At 43.0% G+C, this 21,862-nt stretch overlaps 1 protein-coding gene across 2 annotated transcripts in view; it reads right to left on the reverse strand.

Annotated features, from left to right (window-relative positions):
• The window catches only part of matn4 (matrilin 4), a 29,898-nt gene that overhangs the window by 2,561 nt on the left and 5,475 nt on the right, over positions 1–21,862 (reverse strand). Inside the window, exons 2-13 of one of the 2 annotated variants that reach the window (XM_086150192.1) lie at positions 13,792–13,903; positions 12,513–12,688; positions 12,279–12,437; positions 11,530–11,761; positions 11,236–11,358; positions 10,661–10,783; positions 9,198–9,320; positions 8,151–8,273; positions 7,900–8,022; positions 7,592–7,714; positions 7,147–7,244; positions 4,273–4,404 (exon numbers count right to left, since the gene is read on the reverse strand). In XM_086150192.1, the coding sequence (XP_086006318.1) occupies positions 4,273–4,404; positions 7,147–7,244; positions 7,592–7,714; positions 7,900–8,022; positions 8,151–8,273; positions 9,198–9,320; positions 10,661–10,783; positions 11,236–11,358; positions 11,530–11,761; positions 12,279–12,437; positions 12,513–12,688; positions 13,792–13,855 (1,599 nt within the window). In that variant the 5' untranslated portion in view covers positions 13,856–13,903. The remainder of the gene's footprint in view (positions 1–4,272; positions 4,405–7,146; positions 7,245–7,591; positions 7,715–7,899; positions 8,023–8,150; positions 8,274–9,197; positions 9,321–10,660; positions 10,784–11,235; positions 11,359–11,529; positions 11,762–12,278; positions 12,438–12,512; positions 12,689–13,791; positions 13,904–21,862) is intronic. The other variant, XM_086150193.1, reaches the window with a different exon arrangement.

The raw sequence follows: 21,862 nt of genomic DNA on the forward strand, positions 1-21,862 counted from the left end.
TCTGGAATTTGTATATCTCTCACAATAGTCACGAGTGTCAGTGGCATCACTCAAAGCTTGAGATTTTTAATAAACCAAGGAAAGACAATGGTGTCACATGCAAAAGTAGCATAGTATTCTACCTTGATTGTTCATAATAACCATAATTCTAGAATGCTATAAGACATGTTCTCTTGTGTCATACAGCACTGCCTGGAAGACCTTTCAATGTATTTGAATGATAAGCTTAAGGATGTCAGGGCCAAGATCACTGAACCTTTCAGTGGTGAGGTGCAGCATTCTGTTAGTAGGTCCTTTCATGGCAGGTATAGCTTTGATGATTTTGAACTTGTCTCTCTGACAGCTGTTGTTGGTCAACATTAAGGCCTTATGACTTGAGTATTCTACATTTATCACTTTCTTCTTATTGAGGAAACCGGGCTTGGATGCTGAATTGTTAAGACACTATACACCTGTCTCAAACCTTGCCTTTTAGTCAGAGGCTTTTGTGAAAGTAGTCTCAAATCAAGTTTCTTCAGTATCTAGCAAAACATAATCTCTTGAGTCACTTCAGTCTGATTTCAAGGGCAAGTCGGTCCACTGAACAGCCATTATAAAGGTGGTGTATGATGTGTTCCCAGCCATAGACTTACCCTTCCTCTGCCTTATTGTTAGACCTGACTGCTGCTTTTGATACTGAAGATCATCATATATTGTTGGATGGAATGCAGCCTCTGGGGGGCACAAACCAGTTTTTCTCTGAGCCAGCATCAAACCCCCATAAATGCAGAGGGTTGCATCCGAGGAAGGGCATCCGACGTAAAACTTGTGCCAAAATCAAATATGCAAATCGAAGCCAAGAATCTCATACCGGACCGGTCAAGGCCCGAATAACAATGACCACCAATTGGTGCCAATAACCTGCTGGGTACCAAAGGAAATTGGGCTACTGTGGGTCGAAGAAGGAGGGGAGGAAGGCATGTTCAGAAGCAGAGAGAGAAGAGGAAAGGCAAGAGGCTGAGAGTCTAAGAGCAGGGACTCTGAATATTGGGACATGTTGGTGAACATAATGAAGAGAAGGAAGGTGGATATACTGTGTGTCCAGGAGACCAGGTGGAAAGGTAGTCAGGCTAGACGCTTAGGGGCCGGTTTTAAGTTCTACTATCACGCTACTGACAGGAAGAGAAATGGAGTAGGAGTTATCTTGAAGGAAGAGTGTGTTAGGAAAATTCTGGAGGCGAAAAGAATGTCAGATAGACTTATGAGTCTGAAACTGGACATTGAAGGTGTGATACTCAATGTTGTTAGTGGCTATGCCCTGCAGGTGCAATGTCAGTTAGAGAAGACGGAGAAGTACAGGAATGAGTTGGATGAAGTGATGCAGAATATCCCCAGAGATGGAAGAGTGGTAATTGCTGCAGACTTCAATGAACATGTTGGTGCAGGCAACAAAGGTTATGAAGAAGTAATGGGCAGGTTAGGTATCTAGGATAGGAATACAGAGGGACAGATGGTGGTCGACTTTGCAGAACGGATGGAAATGGCTGTAGAGAATTCTTTTTTCCAGAAAAGACAGGAGCGTAGGGTAACTTCTAAGAGCAGAGATAGGAGCATACAGGTTGACTACATCTTGTTATCGATGTATCGATGTACCCTGAACACATCGTGTACAAGGTAATCTGAAGGTGATCAGTGGCTGCAAAGTAGTGGTAAGTGAGAGTTTAGCCAGACAACATAGTATGTTGTTTTGTAGAATGACTCTGTTGACAAGTAAGAGAGGACAAAGGCAGAGCAGAGGACAAAGTGGTGGAAGCTGAAAAGGGAGGAGTGTTGTATGGTTTTCAGGGAGGAGTTAAGAAATACTCTCGGTGGTCAGGGAGAGCTTCCAGATGACTGGACAACTACAGTTAATGTGATCAAGGAGACAAGTGGGAGAGTACTTGACATGTCGTCGGAAAGGAAAGTGGAATGAGGAAGTGAAGGAGTATGTACAGAGAAAGCGGTTAGCAAAGAAAACGTGGGGCACTGAGGGGACTGAAGAGAACAGACAGTAATACGGGGAGATACGGCAAAAAGAAAAGATAGAGGTAGCGAAGCCAAAGCAAAGGGTGTACAATGACTTGTATGCTTGGTTGGACAGTAAGGAGGGAGAGAATGATTTATACAGGCTAGCAAAACAGAGGGATAGAGAGGGAAAGGATGTACAGCAGGTCCGGGTGATAAAGAATAGAGAGGGGAATGTATTGACAGATGAAGAGTGATGGGATGATGGAAAGAGTACTTTGAAGAGCTGATGAATGAGGAAATGAAAGAGGGGGAAGGTTGAAGTGGTGACTAGTGTAGACCACAAAGTAGCAGACATTAGTAAAAGTGAAGTGAGAAAGGCATTGAGGGGAATGAAGAGTTTAAAGTGAGTTGTTCCTGATGATCTACCTGTGGGGGTTTGGGCGTGTCTAGGAGAGGCAGCGGTAGAGTTTCTGGCTAGATTATTCAACAGGATCTTAAAATGTGACAAAAGATGCCTGAGGAATGGAGAAGAAGTGTGATGAGTCCGATTTTTAAGAGTAAGGGGGATGTGCAGAATTGCGGTAATCATAGCGGGATAAAGTTGATTTAAGTGAGCCATGCACTGAAGTTATGGGAAAGAGTAAAGGAAAACAGACTGAGCAGAAGTCAGCATTTATTAACAGCGGTATGGCTTCATGTCTTGAAAGAGTACTACAGATGCCGTATTAGCTTTGAGAATGCTAATAGAGAAGAACAGAGAAGGTCAGAGTGAGTTGCATTGCGCTTTTTTAGACCTAGAAAAAGCATACGACAGGGTGCGGAGAGCAACTCTACTAGGAAATCTGGAGTGGCTGAAAAGTATGTTAGACTGGTGCAGAACATGTATGCTTGCTGTGAGACTGTAACAGAGAAGTTCAAGATGGAGGTGGGACTTCATCAGGGATCAGCTCTGGGCCCCTTCTTGTTTGCAGTGGTGATGGACAGTAGTGAGAGAGGATATGACGTTAGTTGATGTAAGAGAGGAGGATACAGGTTGATTTGCTGTGGTGACCCATGAAGAGAAAGGCCAAAAGGTATAGTAGATTATATATAATTGGAAAGACTGGGGAACATTTTAAGGATCTCAGATACCTCACAGTGTTCTGTTTGGGCGCTCTTTTTGTCATGCACCAACATTGTGGAACATTGACGTCAGGCAGGCCCAGTCTGTTGATCCTTTGAAGAAAAGCTGAAGATGCACTTGTTTGTCACTGTATATGAGTGGTGTAGTAGTCTTTTTTTAATTATTTATTTTTTAATTTAAGGTGGCACAGTGGCACAGTATGTAGCGCTAGCCAGATGAAGTGTAGAGGAAAAGTTGTGAGAACTCCCAAGCAAGGGCGGCAAGAACAGAAAGATGCCAGTTTGTCCTTGCAAAGTTCTCACTTCCTGTAGAGCAGGGGTGTCAAACTCATTTTGGTATAGGAGCCCCATACAGCCTAATTTGATGTTGAGGACCAGTAACGACATAGCATAATTACATAAAAGTAACACTGAGTCCAAATTTTTCCTTTGTTTTAGTGTAAAGGAGAACAGGTGAATTATAAAAAATATTTATATGGAATGAACTGCTCCTTTAAAGAATACATGATGAACAACCTGAGATTCATGAAGAAAAGTGAGTGTAATTTCAACAGCATTGTGCCTTAGTTCTGTCTGCGCAGTTCTCCGTGCATTTTGTTGAATTTTTAGCCATGGCGAGTCTCATAGTGGCATCAAAACTTACCGTATCCACACCAAGCATACAGGTTTCTTATTAACCTCAACGAACAAATAAGAAGTGGTCCATTTTTCTTGGAAAACCCTACACTCCATGTCCACTTTTCTATTTTTTTGACTACATCTTGCTGATGAGCGTGTTGTGGCCAATGGAAAAGTAGGTGCAGTTATAAAACTAAGTAAAAATGTTGTTTACAGACCCGGTGCCGTATTGCTGCCATCTGCTGTAAGTTCTAAGTCACGTAGTGTTGTGGCATGTTGCTAACACTGACTTTTTTAGCTTTTTTTCTGGGATATTTATCAAGGTATGAGTCTGTGTTAGCTTACTACTCACAAAAAGTATGCTAGTAGTATTATCAAGCAGCATACTACACAGCTGGCATAAGAGCACCCCTCTCATAAGTATCCATGTTGTTAAATGAGGATGCAGGGAGTCAATCCCAAGAGCACCTTGTAAAATGACAATACCATGACCCAACAGTGCTTCCTAGTGACTGAAATGTAAACAACTGAGCAAGAAAGAAATACCTTCATGACCGCAGCCTTGATCTCGTCGGCGGTGTGGTACATGTTGAGCGGAAACTCTGTCCTGACACGGCTGGAGTACTGCACCAGACCCACTCTAGTTCCCTGGGCTGACACATCCAGAGAGTCCACCACCTGCAGGGTCAAAGATTAATAGCATGATTTGAATACTTTTTGCTGAAATCAAACAATGATTTGCCCCATGATGGGGACTTGTGCACAATGCGAAGCTCAGCATCTCTTCTGACTTTGCAAAATAGCAGTGTTATTTCTGTTCTAATTGGGTCTCTCAAACACCCTACACCCAGTTATGTCTGACAGTTATATCTGAAACCTTTATCTCATCCCCGAGTTAAGAAGATCTCCCAGCGCTTCGAAGGCTATCAATCCGAGCGGAAGCACTCACAGGCGGCGCAGAGACCATAAACAAAGGTGGGGTAAGCGTGGAGGACAGAGATCCAAGCTACAGCGAACATCACACCGGCTCTCCCTTCCCAGCATTTTCCTTGCTAATGTGCAGTCTTTTAGCAAAGAAAATAGATGAGCTTCGGATTACCAACCACAGAAGAATCATGGACTGTAACATGGCTGAAACATGGCTAAATGACGGAATACCCGACACTGCAATTGAACTCAACGGGTGCCACATTCTCTGAGGGGATCAAATGACTCCGGCAAGACAAGGGGCGGAGGTTTGTGTATTTACGTCGACAAGGCTTGGTGCACGAACTCTGTCACTGTTGGTAAACACTGCTCAGTTAACCTGGAGTTTCTCATGGTTAAATGTAGACCATTCTATCTGTGGGAGTTATAATCCACAATAATAACAGCTGCTTATATACCACCGGATGCCTACTCCAAGCTTGCTATGGCCGAACACACAGCCATCAGCAAACACCAAACTGCACAACCAGAGGCTGAATTTATTGTAGCAGGTGACTTCAACCACTCTGACCTAAGGACAGTACTTCCTAAATTCCAGGAACCTGTCTCCCACCACACCAGAGGGGACAAAACCCTTGACCATGTCTACACTAACATCCCTGGAGCCTGCAAGGCAATACCCCTCTCCCACATGAGTTAGCCTGATCACCTCTCTTTCTATCTCACCCCTAAGTACTCACCAACCATGTGAAACCAACTGTGAAGACCATTAAGATACGGCCAGCGGGGGTAGATTCTGTACTCCACCATAGATTTAAAGACACAGACTGGAGTCTGTTTGCCTCTCAGGCTACCTGTGGCTCTCAGATGGACGTTGAATCTTACACCCAATCAGTAGTGGAACATATCAACACCACAAGTGACAGTGTCACAACAGAGAAACATATTACCACATATTACCACAGGATGACCAAAGAAGATGTAGGAAACAAAGTATTCAGATCCAAGGATGCACTGGCCCACAGCACATCCTAGGCAGACCTGAAGAGGTGCATCAAGAAGGCCAGGCACAAGCTGAAGGTGAAGGAACACCGTCATCTCAACTCCTACACATGTGGTATCACAGGTGACAAGAGCAGCAACACCTCATCAACTATCATGGAAATGTGCTTCCTCAACAAGCTGAATGACTGCTACGCTCGCTTCGATTAAGCACAATAAGGAGAAAACTATGAAGATCAAGCCCTCTGATGTCCACCAGCTACTCACTCTCTCACACACAGGTGAAACACCTAGCTGCATGGTGTGCAGACAACAACCTACTCCTCAACATCAGTAAAACCAGAGATCATTGTGGAATTCAGGTTGGAGAAAGGAGACACCCTCCACATCAACAACATAGAAGTGGAACGAGTCTCCAGCTTCAAATTCCTGGGGACCCACATCTCTGAGAACCTGTCCTGGACAACTAATACGTCCAACGTGATTAAGAAGGCCCATCAGTGTCCCTTCTTTGTGAGGACTCTGAAAAAGAACCATCTTTCTGCTGATATCCTGGGTAACTTCTACCGCTGTGCAATACAGAGCATCCTGACCAACTGTGTGACAGTTTGTTTTGAGATTGCTCTGTCGCTGATCGCAAAGCAAAACAGAGGGTGGTGAAAACGTCCCAATGCATCACAGGCATTCAACTTCCTGCAATAGAGGATGTCTACAAGAAGAGAAGCCAGCACCAGGTGCGCAGCATTCTCAGAGACTCCTCTCATCCAGCTAACAGACTCTTCCACCTCCTCCCCTCCAAGAGGCGATTCAGGAGCTTACAGACCAAAACCAGCAGGTTCAAGAATAGCTTCTTCTCCACGGCGGTCACCCTACTGAACTCTGTCCATAGATGATCTTCGCCTTCCTCTGATCCTCAGCAGCAACTGTTCACCGCGCTCCTCTCAGCTCTGTAGCAATCTGCATTTCTCATAGCTGTATAACTGGTTATAACATATACACTATTTATACAGGCACAAGCCTATATCTGTATAGTCCATATAATTGTTCATATGACATCTCTTTATCATCCCTTCTGTAGGTACTGTATAAGCCATCCGTATATTTATAGATCCATCCGTACACTGTATTGGTATCTGTTATTTGTACATAATCTGCACATAACAATTATGCATCACACTCGGACTAGCTGTACATATTCTGCTAATTTCTTACCCACCTTTACTTGCACTAGCTGTAAAAGAAAAATGCAGAGATTCTTTAATACTACATTTTATGTGTAAATACTGCACATTCTGTACCAATGCACTTCTGCTTTTGTACTTCTCATTAGATGCTAACTGCATTTTGTTACTCAGTATCATTACATGTGTAATGACAATAAAATTGACTTTTCTAATCTAATCTAATCTAATCTAATCTAATCTAATCTAATCTAAATCATAGTCTCTTTGTAATACAGGTCCTTTTTAAATGCTGAAATAGCGCCCCCACCTGGTTGACAAACTTTTTGACAAGCTCAAAGTTCTGGGGACGGACGCTCTTTGAGCCATCAATCAGCAGCACCAGATCGATGTTGGCGGATTTGCAGGCTGGCAGCGAGACGAGAGAGAAATGAGAGTCGTGAATTACAAAGTAGTCAAAAGCAGGAATTTAATCAATAGATTTGCTGCGACCTGATAGGAAAAGAGAAAATATAAAGCTATGAGTTTAAAGGAGATTAAATTGAGATTTTATCTGTGAATAGCTGTGAATGAGGACTCTGTATCAGAGTGTTCAGCAAAAGGGAACTACTCTGATGAGGAGTATGAATATGTAATTTTGGGATATTTGTCCGCAGTGTATTTGTGAACCTTCCCAATCGAAGAGAAAACATGGGGAAAAAAAAGTCAATTCCAGCTGATTGCATTAAGATGATGCTGTAAGTCATGTGACTCACTGCCGCAGCTCTTCCCGTCCTCCTGCAGCAGCTGACCCTCGGGACAAATACAGTAGTAGGATCCTGGGGTGCTGACGCACTGGTGTTCACAGCCATGTTCCACGGAATTACACAAGTCCATGTCTATGGGCAAGTGCACAGACACACACACACACACACACAAACAAATGCATACGCAGCTTTAACTTTCTGGAGTTCAAATTCAGATTTGACAAGGGGATTGTCTCTTAACATTCAGCAAGTTCTAAATTTGAACATGATACAGTTAGGATTTTTAGCTTTTAGTGGCTAAAATCCTGCGCACTGACTCGTGCATGTCTTTTTGTCCTTGTTGAGTTTGAAGCCCTTGTTGCAGTCGCACGTGAATGCGCCTGGAGAACTGATGCAGATCTGTTCACAATCGTGCTCCCCCTTGGCGCACAGGTCGATAGCTGAACACACACGGACGTACAGACTTTAATTATTATTAGTTGTTGTAGTAATAATGTAGTTATATTTATCACAGACATAATGGAAGTCTCCCTACGCCACATGCCATGTGCACAAGATCCTGACTCACCCATGCACGTCTTCTTGTCCTCATTGAGTGTGTACCCCTGGTTGCAGTCACAGGTGAAAACGCCAGGCTCACTCAGGCAGATTTGCTGGCAGTCGTGCTTCCCCTCGGCACACAGATCAATGGCTGAATAACACAAACAAGAGTACGCACACACACACACACACAGTAAGGTAAATGTGTGTCCATGTGTTAAAGACAATTTTTTCTTGGAATGTACATCCTTTCCGCATGTTTATTCTGTATGAAGAAAAAAAACATCCAGCTGCAGCTTTTAGGTTTTAAGCACAAATCTGAATTCATTGGATGATTGGTTCACTTACCTTAATAAATTGTAGGAATGCAAGGGTTAATATAGTACAAGTTAATTTGAAGATTTCTTGACAGATTATAACCACCATCTCCTCTAAATGACCTGCTGAGTTCAGAGTTTACAGGAAACCAGGCTGAGAGCACCAAGCAATTAATGACATAATAATATATCTATAATATACCAGATGCTGTACCTTGAGTTGAAAGGCAGGATGCTGCAGTGTGTATTTTGTGTTTGTGTGCATTCACTTTGAAAATCTGCTGGTGCAAGTGGAAAAAAGGCTGTTTTATGACCTTAAAAAACTGGCACCTGCTACTGCAGTTTCCTGTGTACCTCCAGATGTCTTATGGGCCAAAAAAAGTAACCCATTTTTAAAAAAAATATCTAGGGATGAAATAACGGTTAAATGTTTATCAGTTTTGTTTCTGCTATTGGTTTGCACGTTTCATCGATACAAGAGATTAAAATAGTAAAACGTTTGTAAAATTTGTTTTTCCTTTTCAAGTCATTGTTTACTCTGCAAACTTTCTTGATTTTACTTTTATTTATTCATATCAAATTTTCATGTGCAACAGTTAATAATATTTGCTAAAATAAGCGAGAAATTTAGAAGAATTTTTGTTGCAAAAAATGGCTTAAAATTCAGATATAAAAGGCATAAAAAATTGGCATTATTTGTTAGATCCACCCACTTCCAGAAAGCTGTGTTTAGCCCCTCCCCCTCATCGTGGACTCACCTTGGCAGACCTTGCCATCATCCAGCAGCTTGTAGCCGTCGTTACAGCTGCAGTGATATCCATTCAGCACGCTCACGCACACGTGATCACAACTGTGGTTCCCGAATGCACAGTAGTCAATCACTGTGGGGGGGGAAAGCGGCAGCAGTGACATCATCAGATGCCGTGTTGGGCATTTTTGGGGGTCTTATAGTTTTGCTTTTTTTATTTACAGAGTAAATGTCTGGAAATTTGGAAAAAGCAGACACAGCAAAAAAGTATTCATTTGTAATCCAGCCTTAATTGCCACCAGTCTTAGCAGGCTGGTCCCAGGGAGGTGGGGCTTAAGGAGACAGGAGTTACAAATGTCGTGAAAAACCCAAAAATGAGCTTGCCATGCCGACTAGAAATGAATCAGTGTGAACTTTGGAAATGTATGTAGAATGTTGCATTATATTTTGCTAATATTATACACAGGCTCTTGAAAATACTCCCATCTCAGGACAGCAGGTTTTCACAAGCATTTAAATATAATAACAATTTGATAAATCTGACACTGAAAAATCCTGATAAAACATTTGTTGTGATTTTTTTTTTGACGTGTAGATTTCATTCTCACAACTTCACTGCCTGCGAGTAAAATGTCCTTTTAATTATATTTTAAATGACCAGTGTGATGTAATGATGTCAAATATTTCAACCAATATTTGCACTTTCTAAGGATTTTTCAGCCGCGAATCATGTCGCCAAAGTAGAACATCTGTTTATCTCATGAGATTGAGTCTCTCGGTTGTCTAACCACATATTTTTTGACAAACCACACATTTTTACAGCGGTAATTAACAGGATAATTAATCCAGTATCACTGTGTAAATATTGCTATGTTATTTTGCCACAAAGCATATTTTTTTTGACTACTGTTAACCAAAGCTGTGTGTTTCCAAAATGATTCATTCCATTGGATTCGTAGGAAAGGCTTTCAATACAGCGGATTGGTTTTGTTTTCCTCGGTAGAGGCAGGAAGGAAAACCTGAGGGGTCCGCAGATAAAGGTTTCTACTGAGGCAGCGGGAGTGGAGTGGCGGGTGGGGGAGCAAAAAGCAGCAGAGAAATGACAGATCGGCAGAATGTCGAGGTCAGGATCCATGCCGATCGCCACATGAACACCCGCTCCCCTCCAAAAAAAATGAGAAACACTTTGCTCATCTCCATTGAAAAACCAGGAGGGATCAGCAGTCCATAAATGGACCAAGAAACAGAAGGATTCCTGTTTAATGTGTCTAATCTGGGAAAAAAGTTAGCCAAAATAATTGAAAAAAATCTGAGAAAATAACAGGAGAAAAATCTTTCCTTAGTAAAGGCGGGCATGCCTGCGTAAAAAAACACTACACATCAAAATAAACCTATATCACCCAGTCCAGGGTGTGCATGTGTTTGTGTGTTTATGTGATTGCACACGAGTGCAAATGTGTGTGACAGACTAACTTGCGCAGGTCTTCTTGTCGTCGTTCAGTTTATAACCCTTCCCACAGTCGCAGGTGAAGGAGCCGGGAGAGCTGACGCAGATCTGGGCGCAGTCATGTTTACCATCCACACATAGGTCGATGGCTGAAACACACACCACGCACACAAACATGCACATTATTTCATACCATCCCCCTTGCACAGAGTTCACATCAGTGTTTCACAATTCCTGCCAATCACTGACTGTCATCCCGATTAGCTTTTGTTTAGCGCCATTTAGCCCTGAAACAGCGCAAGGATCATGGGTGTGAGAGGACAGTAGAAATCCTTACTGAATTTCTGTGACCCACTTTGATTGGTACAAAGCAGCCAATCAGGATGACTTTCTCCAGATCACCAATTACCAAGAGCTTTGACGTGCCGTGTCACATCAAGGTCACGTGGGTTTGAGGGGTAGTGAAGGAACAAGAAGTAATGTCAGCAAGGCTCTACAGAAGCTCGGTTGCTACGGCGCCTTCAAATTTGAGACCCATGCCGTGGAGGCCTGAAAGCCATTCCAGAGATATTTACTTCCGGTGTGAACATCTTTCTGATACCTGTGCACGTCTTTCCATCGCTGTTGAGCGTGTAGCCGGGCAGACAGAGACAGTGGTACGAGCCAGGAGAACTCTCACAGATGTGCTCGCATCCGTGGTCCGACTCCAAGCACAGATCAGCTCCTGGCGAGAACCAGACTTTAAGGTCAGGAGCTGATATGTAACAATTCAGAACGTCGCTGCACCGCAGAACAACGATATCCTCCTTCAATCTGATGTAATACAAAATGACTACAGTGTAATAAACACAATGTTTCATCTCCCTATAGGTCATATGATACAGATGTTTCTCACCACAGAGTTTGTCCTGGAATTGAAGTCCAAACTGATGGATGAGGTCAAAGGACTCCACCAGGAACACGTGGTCCTCGAAGGGTGGCGATGCCATGGCCCTCAGTGATGTCATGTCGGCTCTGGCCACGCCCACTGCGTAGATCTCGATCCCTTTCTCGCGGGCCTCAGCGGCAACCTCGGCCACACGGTCCTGCGGACGCCCGTCTGTCACAATCACCGCCACGTTGGGCACCTGAGGGGGGAACATAGTCAGAAATACACAATCCTTGGGCTTTGGAAACCAGCAGTTTCATGATATCATTATATTTGCTATCAATCTTTAATTGGGTAGCACATTTGTTACTGATTAACAGAGCAGTAGTCATACGACAACAACAAATACAGGTTTCAAGTGGCATCTGTATTTGTTTTTATTGAAGTAGATTTACTCCTGGTTTGGTATGAGAGAAGAGGATACAGAGAACAAGGTTAGATAGAGGAGGTTGATTCACTGTGGTGAGAAGACGAAGAAAAAGATTTATTCCTCCTCCTTTCTTACTCGAACAATTCTAGTGGGTGTGACTATGGGTGGGAGTCACTTGGAAGAGGTGACTTCACTGTCCATCAGCACACCATCGCCTTTGTGATGAGTCATGTGATTTAATTTTCTAGGAGAGGCATTTCCTTTTTGGAAGTCATGCAGTGATCAAATTAAACAAAACAAAACACAGATTTACAGAACCAGATTCTAGAAGATGCTGGGTGTGTACCTTGGGTCGATCTCCTTTGTCGGCTGTGAACGCCTCCTCCATGACGTATCTGATGGCGAGGCCAGTCATGGTGCCCTGAGCGAGGGGGATGATCTCATTGATCCCCTTCACCATGGCGTCCAGGGTGCCGTGGTCATTCAGGGCAAACTCACTTCTGACCTGCAGACAAAAGGTTTAAACGGCCGGTTTCGTGCCGAAAGAAATCCTCGGAAAGGGTCACGGACGAAAATTCACCTGGCTGGAGTATTGGACCACGCCCACTCTGGTGGTGTCCATCCCGATGTCCAGCGTGTTGAGGATGTCGATCATGAACTTCCTCATGGTCTCGAACTCGTGTGGACGGACGCTGCGCGAGCTGTCAATGAGGAAGACCAGGTCCACTGGGCCAGATTTACATTTCTGCTCCGGACCTAGAAGCAAATACGGGGTTTATCATTTAAATGACTTAAAGGAATATTAGATTCATATTTCATACACTTTACTCTTATTTGTTACTGAATTACTGTGTTGTGACTGAATATCAAGATATCTGGGGAATTCTTGTCAATCATTTGGGAAATTCTTTCAAATTCCTTGTAGAATACTGCTGATTTATCAAGAAGCAGAAGGGAGATTTGGGGGTTTACTGACACTGGTTCAGATTGCTTTTCATTCTTTCTTTCTGTTTCCTGACTATCAGACTAATATGAAGGTGTGAGGACCACCTCCAATCACAACATGATGAAGTAGATGGATTGGTTTGATGCAGATTAGTTATGATGGGTTATGATACCAGCACTTTTGAAATATTTCATATCTCATAAGTCACAGCATCACAGCTTTGTGGATTAAGGCTGATAAGCAAAGCTGCTGTTTTGGGGGAGGTAAAAAAAACCTTGCCCTATTTATCACGAGTGCGCATCTCCTTCCCCACCACCGTAGAACACCTGTTTTAGTCCTTAAACGTGAATCGCCCTCCCGCTGTGTAACATCATCTCCTGAGTGTTTGCACAGCCTCTTTATGAGCTTAACGGGAACCATTTGATTAATGGTTTTTTCTACAAATACTGGATGTTAACCAAAGTATACCTATGACAAAAATGAATGAAAAAAGAATCCTCTCTTTATTGCGTCTTTAAAAAATCTTGTCTCAGTCGTCTAGGCCGATAAATCAACTCAACGTTGAACCTTGTCCAGTCGGAATTTTTGGAAGAATCACACTCGTATTAAGATGAGTAAAATCCTTTTAAACTTTCAATGTGTGAAAATGTACGAGGAATATTTTCATGGTTTTGATAAGTTTTTGGAGTCTGGGTGTAAAAAGGTTACAGGAGCACTTTTGTACGACTTCCTGTCTTGTCATCTGTTTTTAGTATTTTTCATCCAACAACGGAGAGAAGACACACAAACTTCACGAATAAACAAACTGGCTTGATTGATACAAAAAAGGCCAGAAAAAGTTCATTTCTTTTGGTTTAGGTGCTGTATATAACTGTTATTTGACGTGTGTGTGTGTGTGTTTCTGCAGATTGACCTGCTTTGGGTCTGGCGGCGGCGAGGACGACCAGGACGGACAGGAACAGGAAGCTGGTTTTCATCCTGACAAAGGGGCAGGTATTTCTCTCTCAGCTGGACCTGGAGGAAGACTGTGGGTGGGGTGAGAAGTGGGGGAGTTGATCACCGGTTGAACAAACCATATTGTCAAACATCTGACACCACCACGTTTGACCACAAGGACCAGACTGGAGGTCAAAACCAAGGTATCTGCTTTGACCTCCATACTTCTTCATTTCTGTTGTATCGACTTGTCAGTCATCCAAGATTTGACCTGTAAAGAACTTTCCCATCCATCCACCTTCCCCTGCCACATGGTCCAGCTCCTCTGGTGGGTCCAAAGGGGTTTCCAGGCCAGCCTGGAGACATAGTATCTCCAGCGTGTCCTGGGTCTTTCCTGTGGTCTCCTCCCAGATAGACATAGCCAGAATACCTCCCCCAGGAGGCATCCTGACCAGATGCCGAGCCACCTCGGTCACCATCTGGCTCCTCTCTATGTGGAGGAGCAGCGACTCTGAGCTCCTCCTGGATGACTGAACATCTCACCCTGTCTGTAAGGGAGACAGTCCAGCCACCCTGCGGAGAAAACTCATTTCGGGCCGCTTGTATCTGCGAATTCGTTCTTTGGTCACTACCCGCAGCTCGTGACCATAGGTAAAGGTGGGAAGGTTGATCAACTGGTAAATTGAGAGCTTCACCTTTTGGCTCAGTTCCTTCTTGACCACGACAGACCAGTACAGAGTCAACATCACTGCAGACACCGCACCGATCCGCCTGTCGATCTCCTGCGCCATTGTTCCCTCCTTCGTGGACAAGACCCCAAGATACTTGAACCCTTCCACTTGGGGCAGGACCTCTTCCCTGACCCGGAGTGGGCACCATTGTACCGGCCAACAGAACCACATCTTCTGCAAAAAGCAGACTCGATCCTTGAACTAAACCAGATCCCATGTCCATAAAAGTTATGAACAGACTCAGTGACAAAAGGCAGCCCTGGTGGAGTCCAACTCTCACTGGAAATGGGTCTGACTTACAACCGACAATGCCGGCCAGGCTCAGACACTGATCATACAGGGACCAAATAGCCCGTATAATGGGGTTTGGTACCCCATACTTCCGGAGCACCTCCCACAGGATTGCCCACGGAACACGGTCGAATGCCTTCTCCAGATCCACAAAACACATGTAGACTAGTTGGGCAAACTCCCATGCCCCCTCGAGGACCCTGCTGAGGGTTGTGGTTCCACGACCAGGACGAAAACCACACTGCTCCTCCTGGATCCGAGGTTTAACGACCCTGCGGACGCTCTTCTCCAGCATCGCTTAAATGAACCTTACCAAGGAGGCTGAGGAGAATGATCCCCCTATGGTTGGAGCGCACCCTCCGATCCCCCTTTTAAAAAAAAAAGAAGTTTCCTGTGGCTTGTTATTAACATTTCTCCTGCTTTGTTCCTTGTTCAATGAGAATTTTCTTAAAAAATCACCACTTTTTGGACACTTTCTTGCATTTATGATACCACTACACTAGTTAATATTTAATAGAACAGACGATTTCCCGTCTGAGGAAGTTTTTTATTTTTTTTTCCGGAGTAAATCCCCCTTCCCGGCCAAACAGACAGAGACAGACCATTATTAGACTTCCCCTCCGGAAAAATTAAAGACGAAGGAAACCAGTTGGACACTTCCTGTCTAGAAATTGGATGAAAGGACGAATCGTGGCCGAGCCTCTGACGCGGTTTGGATTATTTGCTGTTTTTGGGTGGACTAATCTTTTAACTTCTGATGTATTTTCATTCATTCATTCTTTCAGTCATCATCTATACTGCTCATCCTGCATTGGGGCAGGGGGGGAGGGGGGCTGGAGTGATATGCATGGTTAAGTCAACTGTCAGTCATTGGGCCAATTGCAGATCAATAAGATATTTGTAGGGCCACTTGACCATTCATTCTCTCATTCAAACTTACGGATAATTTAGAGTCCTCAACAACCTTACTGACTCTTTTCGGTGAGTATGAAGAAGACAGGGAACCATGAGAACCCAGACAGGAACCAGGATAATATGGCGCCTCTAAGAAGTAGGAACCCAGTTAGAACCTCAACTAAGTTGGAGAAATGAGCAACACGAAAACCTGTTTTGTTCCATCCTGCTGTCCCAGTAACAGTTACCATTTTTCTGTGAGCATCAATAGACGTATCCCTTTCGTTACGGTGAAGAAACTTGTGCGTATTGTTGCGTGCGTCGGTGTGTGCGTGTGTGCGTGTGTGCATGCATACATGCGTGCGTATTCTCCCATTAGCAGAATTCCTGTGTATCCAGGTGTTTGAAGACAACAGTTTTATGACTTGGCAAGACCGGAATGCCCCGCTGCTAAACATGCCAGTATCATCATTATCACTTTAAAAAAACACACGGCAAAGAACCCACAGTGAGTCATAAATTGTGCCCGTGTGCGCCTGTCTGTCTGTCTGCTTGTGTGTGTGTGTGTGTGTGTATCTGTACGCAGTCGGCTCATGAAGCACCAGACATAATGATTAAGTCGGGGAAGTGTTTATGTCGGGGCGTGCTTCCACATGGAAGCATGAACCTCTGTGTCAAGGGTTTACCTTTGCGGTAGTTATTGATGCCACTGTTTGATGCTACTGATGCCACTGCAGTTGCTGGGCCATCGCTGTGGATGAGGTAATTACCGTTAATGGCGCCATCTCCGCCACCATCATCACTTCCCCGCTCTAAGTGTCAAACACAAAGACCACTTTTACGTGTGTTTACATGTGTTTGTCTCCCGTCGTTGTGGCTCTGTCTCCCTCCTCTCCCACTTTCTCTCATCACTTGAACTCACCTCCACGCCCTTCGCCGGCCTCCGTTATGGGTCAAAGGTCAACACACACAGACGTTATTCATGCTCGCGGTGCCGATGAATCATCCACATCGCCGAAGGATAATAACCGTAGAATTCTGTTGATTGCTGTCGCCATTGAAGTCCAAGTGAAACCACCCTTCTTTTATTTTTTTATTGGCTGTTTGTCAGATGCACTACTCTTCCTTTAAACTCACTGATCTTGCTAACTAATTCAAGATTCAAGAATTTGTGTTTTGATACAGATGTTGTTAGTTTTACACGCCTCACACTTTCTCCAAAAATTGGATGGAGATCATTTCATTTCACTTGTCCAGAATGTTTTGTTTTTTTCAAACACACTTTCATTTTTCACTAATTTCATGCTACTTTTCTCTTCAATTCAATATTTATTGCTTTGCTGTGATATTTTTTAAAACAATCTTGGGTTATTTTTGGGGATATTTCATTGTCTACTAAGTTTGGGGTATTTAGCGTGACTTTTAAGGACATTTTCAAAGAATGTTCACATTTTTTCCTTCTTTTTCTGCAGTCTCTCAGCTTTTGTTGATTCCTGAAAATCTTTTTACACATCTTATTCAAAATTTTTTTTAAAGTAGTCTCTGCTGGTAAAGGCAGTTAAACACAAGATCCAATCCTGAAGTCTAAAGCTGCTCCTTCTGCAGCTCTGAAAACAGACTCACACAAGGCTTAAAGACCAAAAAAAAAACACCCACGCTGGCTCTCCGGTGCCAGAGCAGGTCATGTGTTGTCTGTTCAAAGTCCGACAGAGGACAGATGTGAAAAACCATGGGAAGAGCAGAGAAAGAAGGTGTGTAAAGCAAACTTCAATATATCAACTCATATTAAACATCCTGTTACTCCTGTTCACTAAAAGCCATTTCATGTGATAATATTACTAAGAGAATGTGGAAAATTGATGTGCAAACTGGAGGTACGACAACTATGCGCTCTGATTTTCCACTCTCTTGGGTTGTGTTTTAGTCAGACTCCAAACAAAATTCCCCCTGGTTGGCGTTGTGTCCCTCCTCACAACAAAACATGCCGGCAAGGTTAGCGAGCCTGATGTGGCTCAAACCACCTGACCCTAACCCAATCACGCCACAAACCATTGCTAACACTTGCTGCTAGCCCTCAGCTGTATGTATTAACAGTTGGGTAGCAGCTGTGTTAGCATCTTCAGAATGCTTGGAAGTTGACTTTTGTGCTCTGGTCGTCATTGCTGTGTTTGAGGTGCAGTTTTGGGGCATTAACCTAGTGTGGAAATGTCAGGCATCTCAAAGGATTTCATTGCCTGTCACTCACAAGGTGAGGATCCCAGTAAAAACGCTGCAGTTGATTCATCCATCCGACATATGTTACTTTTGCGTGACACTTTAAAAAAAAAGCTCATAATAATGATAATACAGTAATTACCAAGCATACTCATCCCCACGTAAATGCAGTTCCTCTGTGAGGGGAAATTGTTATGTAAGAGATCCACATTTGGGCTCTTTTACTTCTGCCGATAAGCAATGCAATTCCAGACAAGCATGGAAATCAGGGTACTGTGTCTTGGCAATCTAAGTTTGTTTGTTTTGTCCTCCAACATACACAACAAACAAAGTGACTTTTGGATAAGATCACTAAAGAGCACTTTACCCACAAGAGCAACCCCATGGTTCTTTCTGTGTGAGGCTTTCACGTGTGGGGTTAGCTGCTTGGATGTCTCTGTATGTGGTCCTGCGATTGACAGGTTAAAGGTGAAACACAGCCTATTGCCCACTGACAACCAGGATTGGTTTCAGCCTCCTAGACAGTATCAGTTATGACTGAATCAATAGATTTGTTATAATGTCTGTTACAGAGAATTTATTTACTGAGCTAACTCCCATTGATCGACACACAGTAAACACATTTCTTGGCACAGTTTAGTTTCCCTCCGGTTTATAAAGGACAAAAATGAAACCTGAGGTGTGCGTGAGTATGGATGTGTTCCTGTGTCCAAAGGACAAAGACTCCTCAGTAAACCTTTCCGAGCCTGAACAGCATAAATCAACCCCCCTCCGCCTTCACCCCTTTTCTGCCTGCCCTCAACCGTCACTCGTCGAACAACAATCCATTACAATCCTGCTGCCGCTGAGCACGCAGGCGAACAGGCAGACACACACAAACATAAAGACACACACGCACCCCCTGTGGCGTGGGTCACTGGCGAACGTGTTACTGAAATCATCCACAAAGAGAATCTTTGAGCTGCGGGCCAATATTTTCCTGTGAAACACTTCACTGAGCGGATGAGCTGAAAGCTGCCACTGTGTCTCCCTCATTCAGCTGTAAAATAAAGACATTAAATCTCTAGACAAACTCCAACTTTGTGTGACCGCGGTGGGAAACCTGGTAAAACCGAGCTCATTCTGGACTACAACATCAAATTAAGCAGTCATTAAGAGTCGAAGGAAACGCCGCTTTAGATTCGAGGTAACAAATGTCCAGTTGTGAGGCAGTTTTGTTGATGTTGGCATGAAGGTGAGATCAGCAAGGCATTTTCTACGTTTTTTTTTTTCAGGGTGTAAAAATAAATCACTGGATTAACTCTGTCTGATAGTTGTTTGTATGGAGCTCAGGGGGTCAAAGGTCAAACACAGCGATAAAACTTGTCATTGTTTCCAATTTGTAAAGGCAACAAAAGCAATCCGACATCAAGCTCTGTTGCATCCTTCTCATTCTATTCACCACAATCTTCATCGACATTTATTTCTTACTCTAGATTTTATTTTTGCATCATGCCCACCTGGTAGGATATGTGATCGACAATGGATGGATGCTCACCTGCCATAAAAGTAATGTACTATTGACCTGTCACTGTCTAAAACTGGAAAAGACGTGCTCAAGACGCCCTGACACCCATCTTTTTATGTTATCAGTTAAGCTAATTAGCCTTTCTCATGAAAAACATGTAGAATAAAGGGCACATCATGTTTATGACTTTACACATGGCGAGTGATCCTATAGCAGCTTGAATTATATTTGCTCATTCAGCCAATACTAGTTTAGCTGTGTATGTTGGCACGGCGGTGGCAGCATACCGTAACTTGGTCGCACTGACCGCGAGCTCTATTTCCTGGAACATTTTTAAACATCGGTCTTTTGTTTATTTGTCAAATAACATTATATAATTCTTCTACCCCTGAAGTTTATCACTCGCAGCTTTCGATGTGACAGCACATCAGACAATGTCAGACAATAAATTACTGTTTAAATGGCTGCTGACAGATTTACGGAGTAATAAAAGCAGGCATCCGAAGTTTATTCAGTGCTTCTCAATAATTTTCTGTTACACCCCCCAGGAAGAAGAAATTGTGTCGCGGCCCCCCCAACTCTCCTCGCAACTATAAATAGTATCATTTGTCTATAAAATTGTTATATGTACACCTCTGAATATCATCGTATCCTTATTAACATTAGACGCACCACTATTTGAGAAGCAATGGTTTCATCTTTTTATCCAAGGAATCCAATTCTTCTCTTGATACTTTGTGAATTTAAAATCAAATCGGAAATAGGCGTCGAAGCATTGCAGGATATGCAGTTCAAATATACTTAAAAAAAATACAATTTACATTTAATGAGGATGCTGCAGCAATGGCCAAGATAACAGGCTGGACTTCCTGTCTGATCTGCCCACTAGCAAGGAGAGCATGCTGATGTGTTTTCCAGATTTTACTGACATCACGGATGTCCGTTTAACCGCATCTGTTGCCTCTGCATATACCTGACCCAGTGCCACTGAAAAAGAAGTTGTAGCGTGAGAGGTTTATTTTTTTAATGATCTAAAACAGTAAAACCAAAGGCAAGACAAATTAATATTTCTGACAACCTGACAGGAACCTCACCACAATGAAAACAAAGAAGTTCTTCAAACGCATCTCAAGCTTTATCCATCAGTCTTTCCAATATGATGATGGACTGATCTTGCAAAAATGTCTTTTACACACAGTGTCTTTTATTGTGAGTTTTCAGGGTTTATTTTCTTTTTCTAATTTTGATAAATTAATGTTTGAAAACATGAGCTAGTGAATATTAGCTGGCTAATATGGTTGAATCATGGCTGTTCTGTTGTGACAGGAAGCACTGTCTTAAAAGGTCCTCAATCATAAAACGATGATTTAATTCACATTTATTCTATGGTATATGTTAGTTTGCCATTTGCACTCTGCGTAAACCACAATGATAAGAGGCAGATTTTGCTTGTCTTAGATTCACCTGGAAAAGCAGTGTTTGTCCTCTCTCTCTGGATACGCTGGCGGTTTAGCTCAGGTTAGGATGAGGTTTGATATGTTCAGTTGGACAGGGGAATGTAGGATTTGGTCTCGTGGAGGTTCAGCCGCCGCCACGAGGTCCAGCGCTTTGGCTTAAATCCTCTGCCGTTTTTCCATCACAATTCTCCTCGGTTTGAGGGAAGTGACAAGGAACTGACAAAACAAACGGACGTTCGGCAGAGAATCATGCGAGCTGGAGAATAAATTAGTCTGCTGGCTGGACGTTCTCCACCCGACAGCTTGAGCGCCAATGCAAGGCCCATTGTCCCACCGCTTTTCCCTGAGAACCAGCGTTCTAACAGATGCGTCAGGCAGTAACACGAAGCAGGTGATGCTTGACCTTCCTCAGACGTCACCTCACTGCCGCCCACTTAAACTAAATCCTCTTTTATTGGTTTTCTTTTCTGTTAAAGGAATTGCTTGAAATTCTCAGACATTAACTTTCAAGCCAAGATTTTTCAGTTTGTTGAGATCTCTGATTCTTTCCTGTTTGTTAATGGGGGGGGGGTTCAGGACTCCGATCACATTTAAAAAAAAACAAAAAAATGTTAATCAGCGTGTATGTGAACCATCCCCAAATAAAAAGATATGAAAATACAAAAAAAAATACTAATTTGTGTGTTTGTATATTTGTTAACTTTCTAAAAAAAAAAAAAAAAAAAAATGAAACACACACATATATATATATATATATATGTGTTTGTGTGCGTGTGTGCTTTTTTTTTTTTTTTTATGATATCCAAGTAAATGGATATCATAGACAGATAATATGGACCAACACAAAAATATTGACTAAAACCATTCAATTTTAATTTATATTTTATGAAGTCGAATCCTTGATTTAGCTGAAGACGAGTCATTGCAGACAGGGGTCAACCATTTATTCAGAGC

Source organism: Fistularia commersonii, chromosome 7, assembly GCF_037954325.1.
Source record: "Fistularia commersonii isolate RoL2024-O1a breed Wild chromosome 7, RoL_Fcom_v1.0, whole genome shotgun sequence".
NCBI lineage: Eukaryota > Metazoa > Chordata > Actinopteri > Syngnathiformes > Fistulariidae > Fistularia > Fistularia commersonii.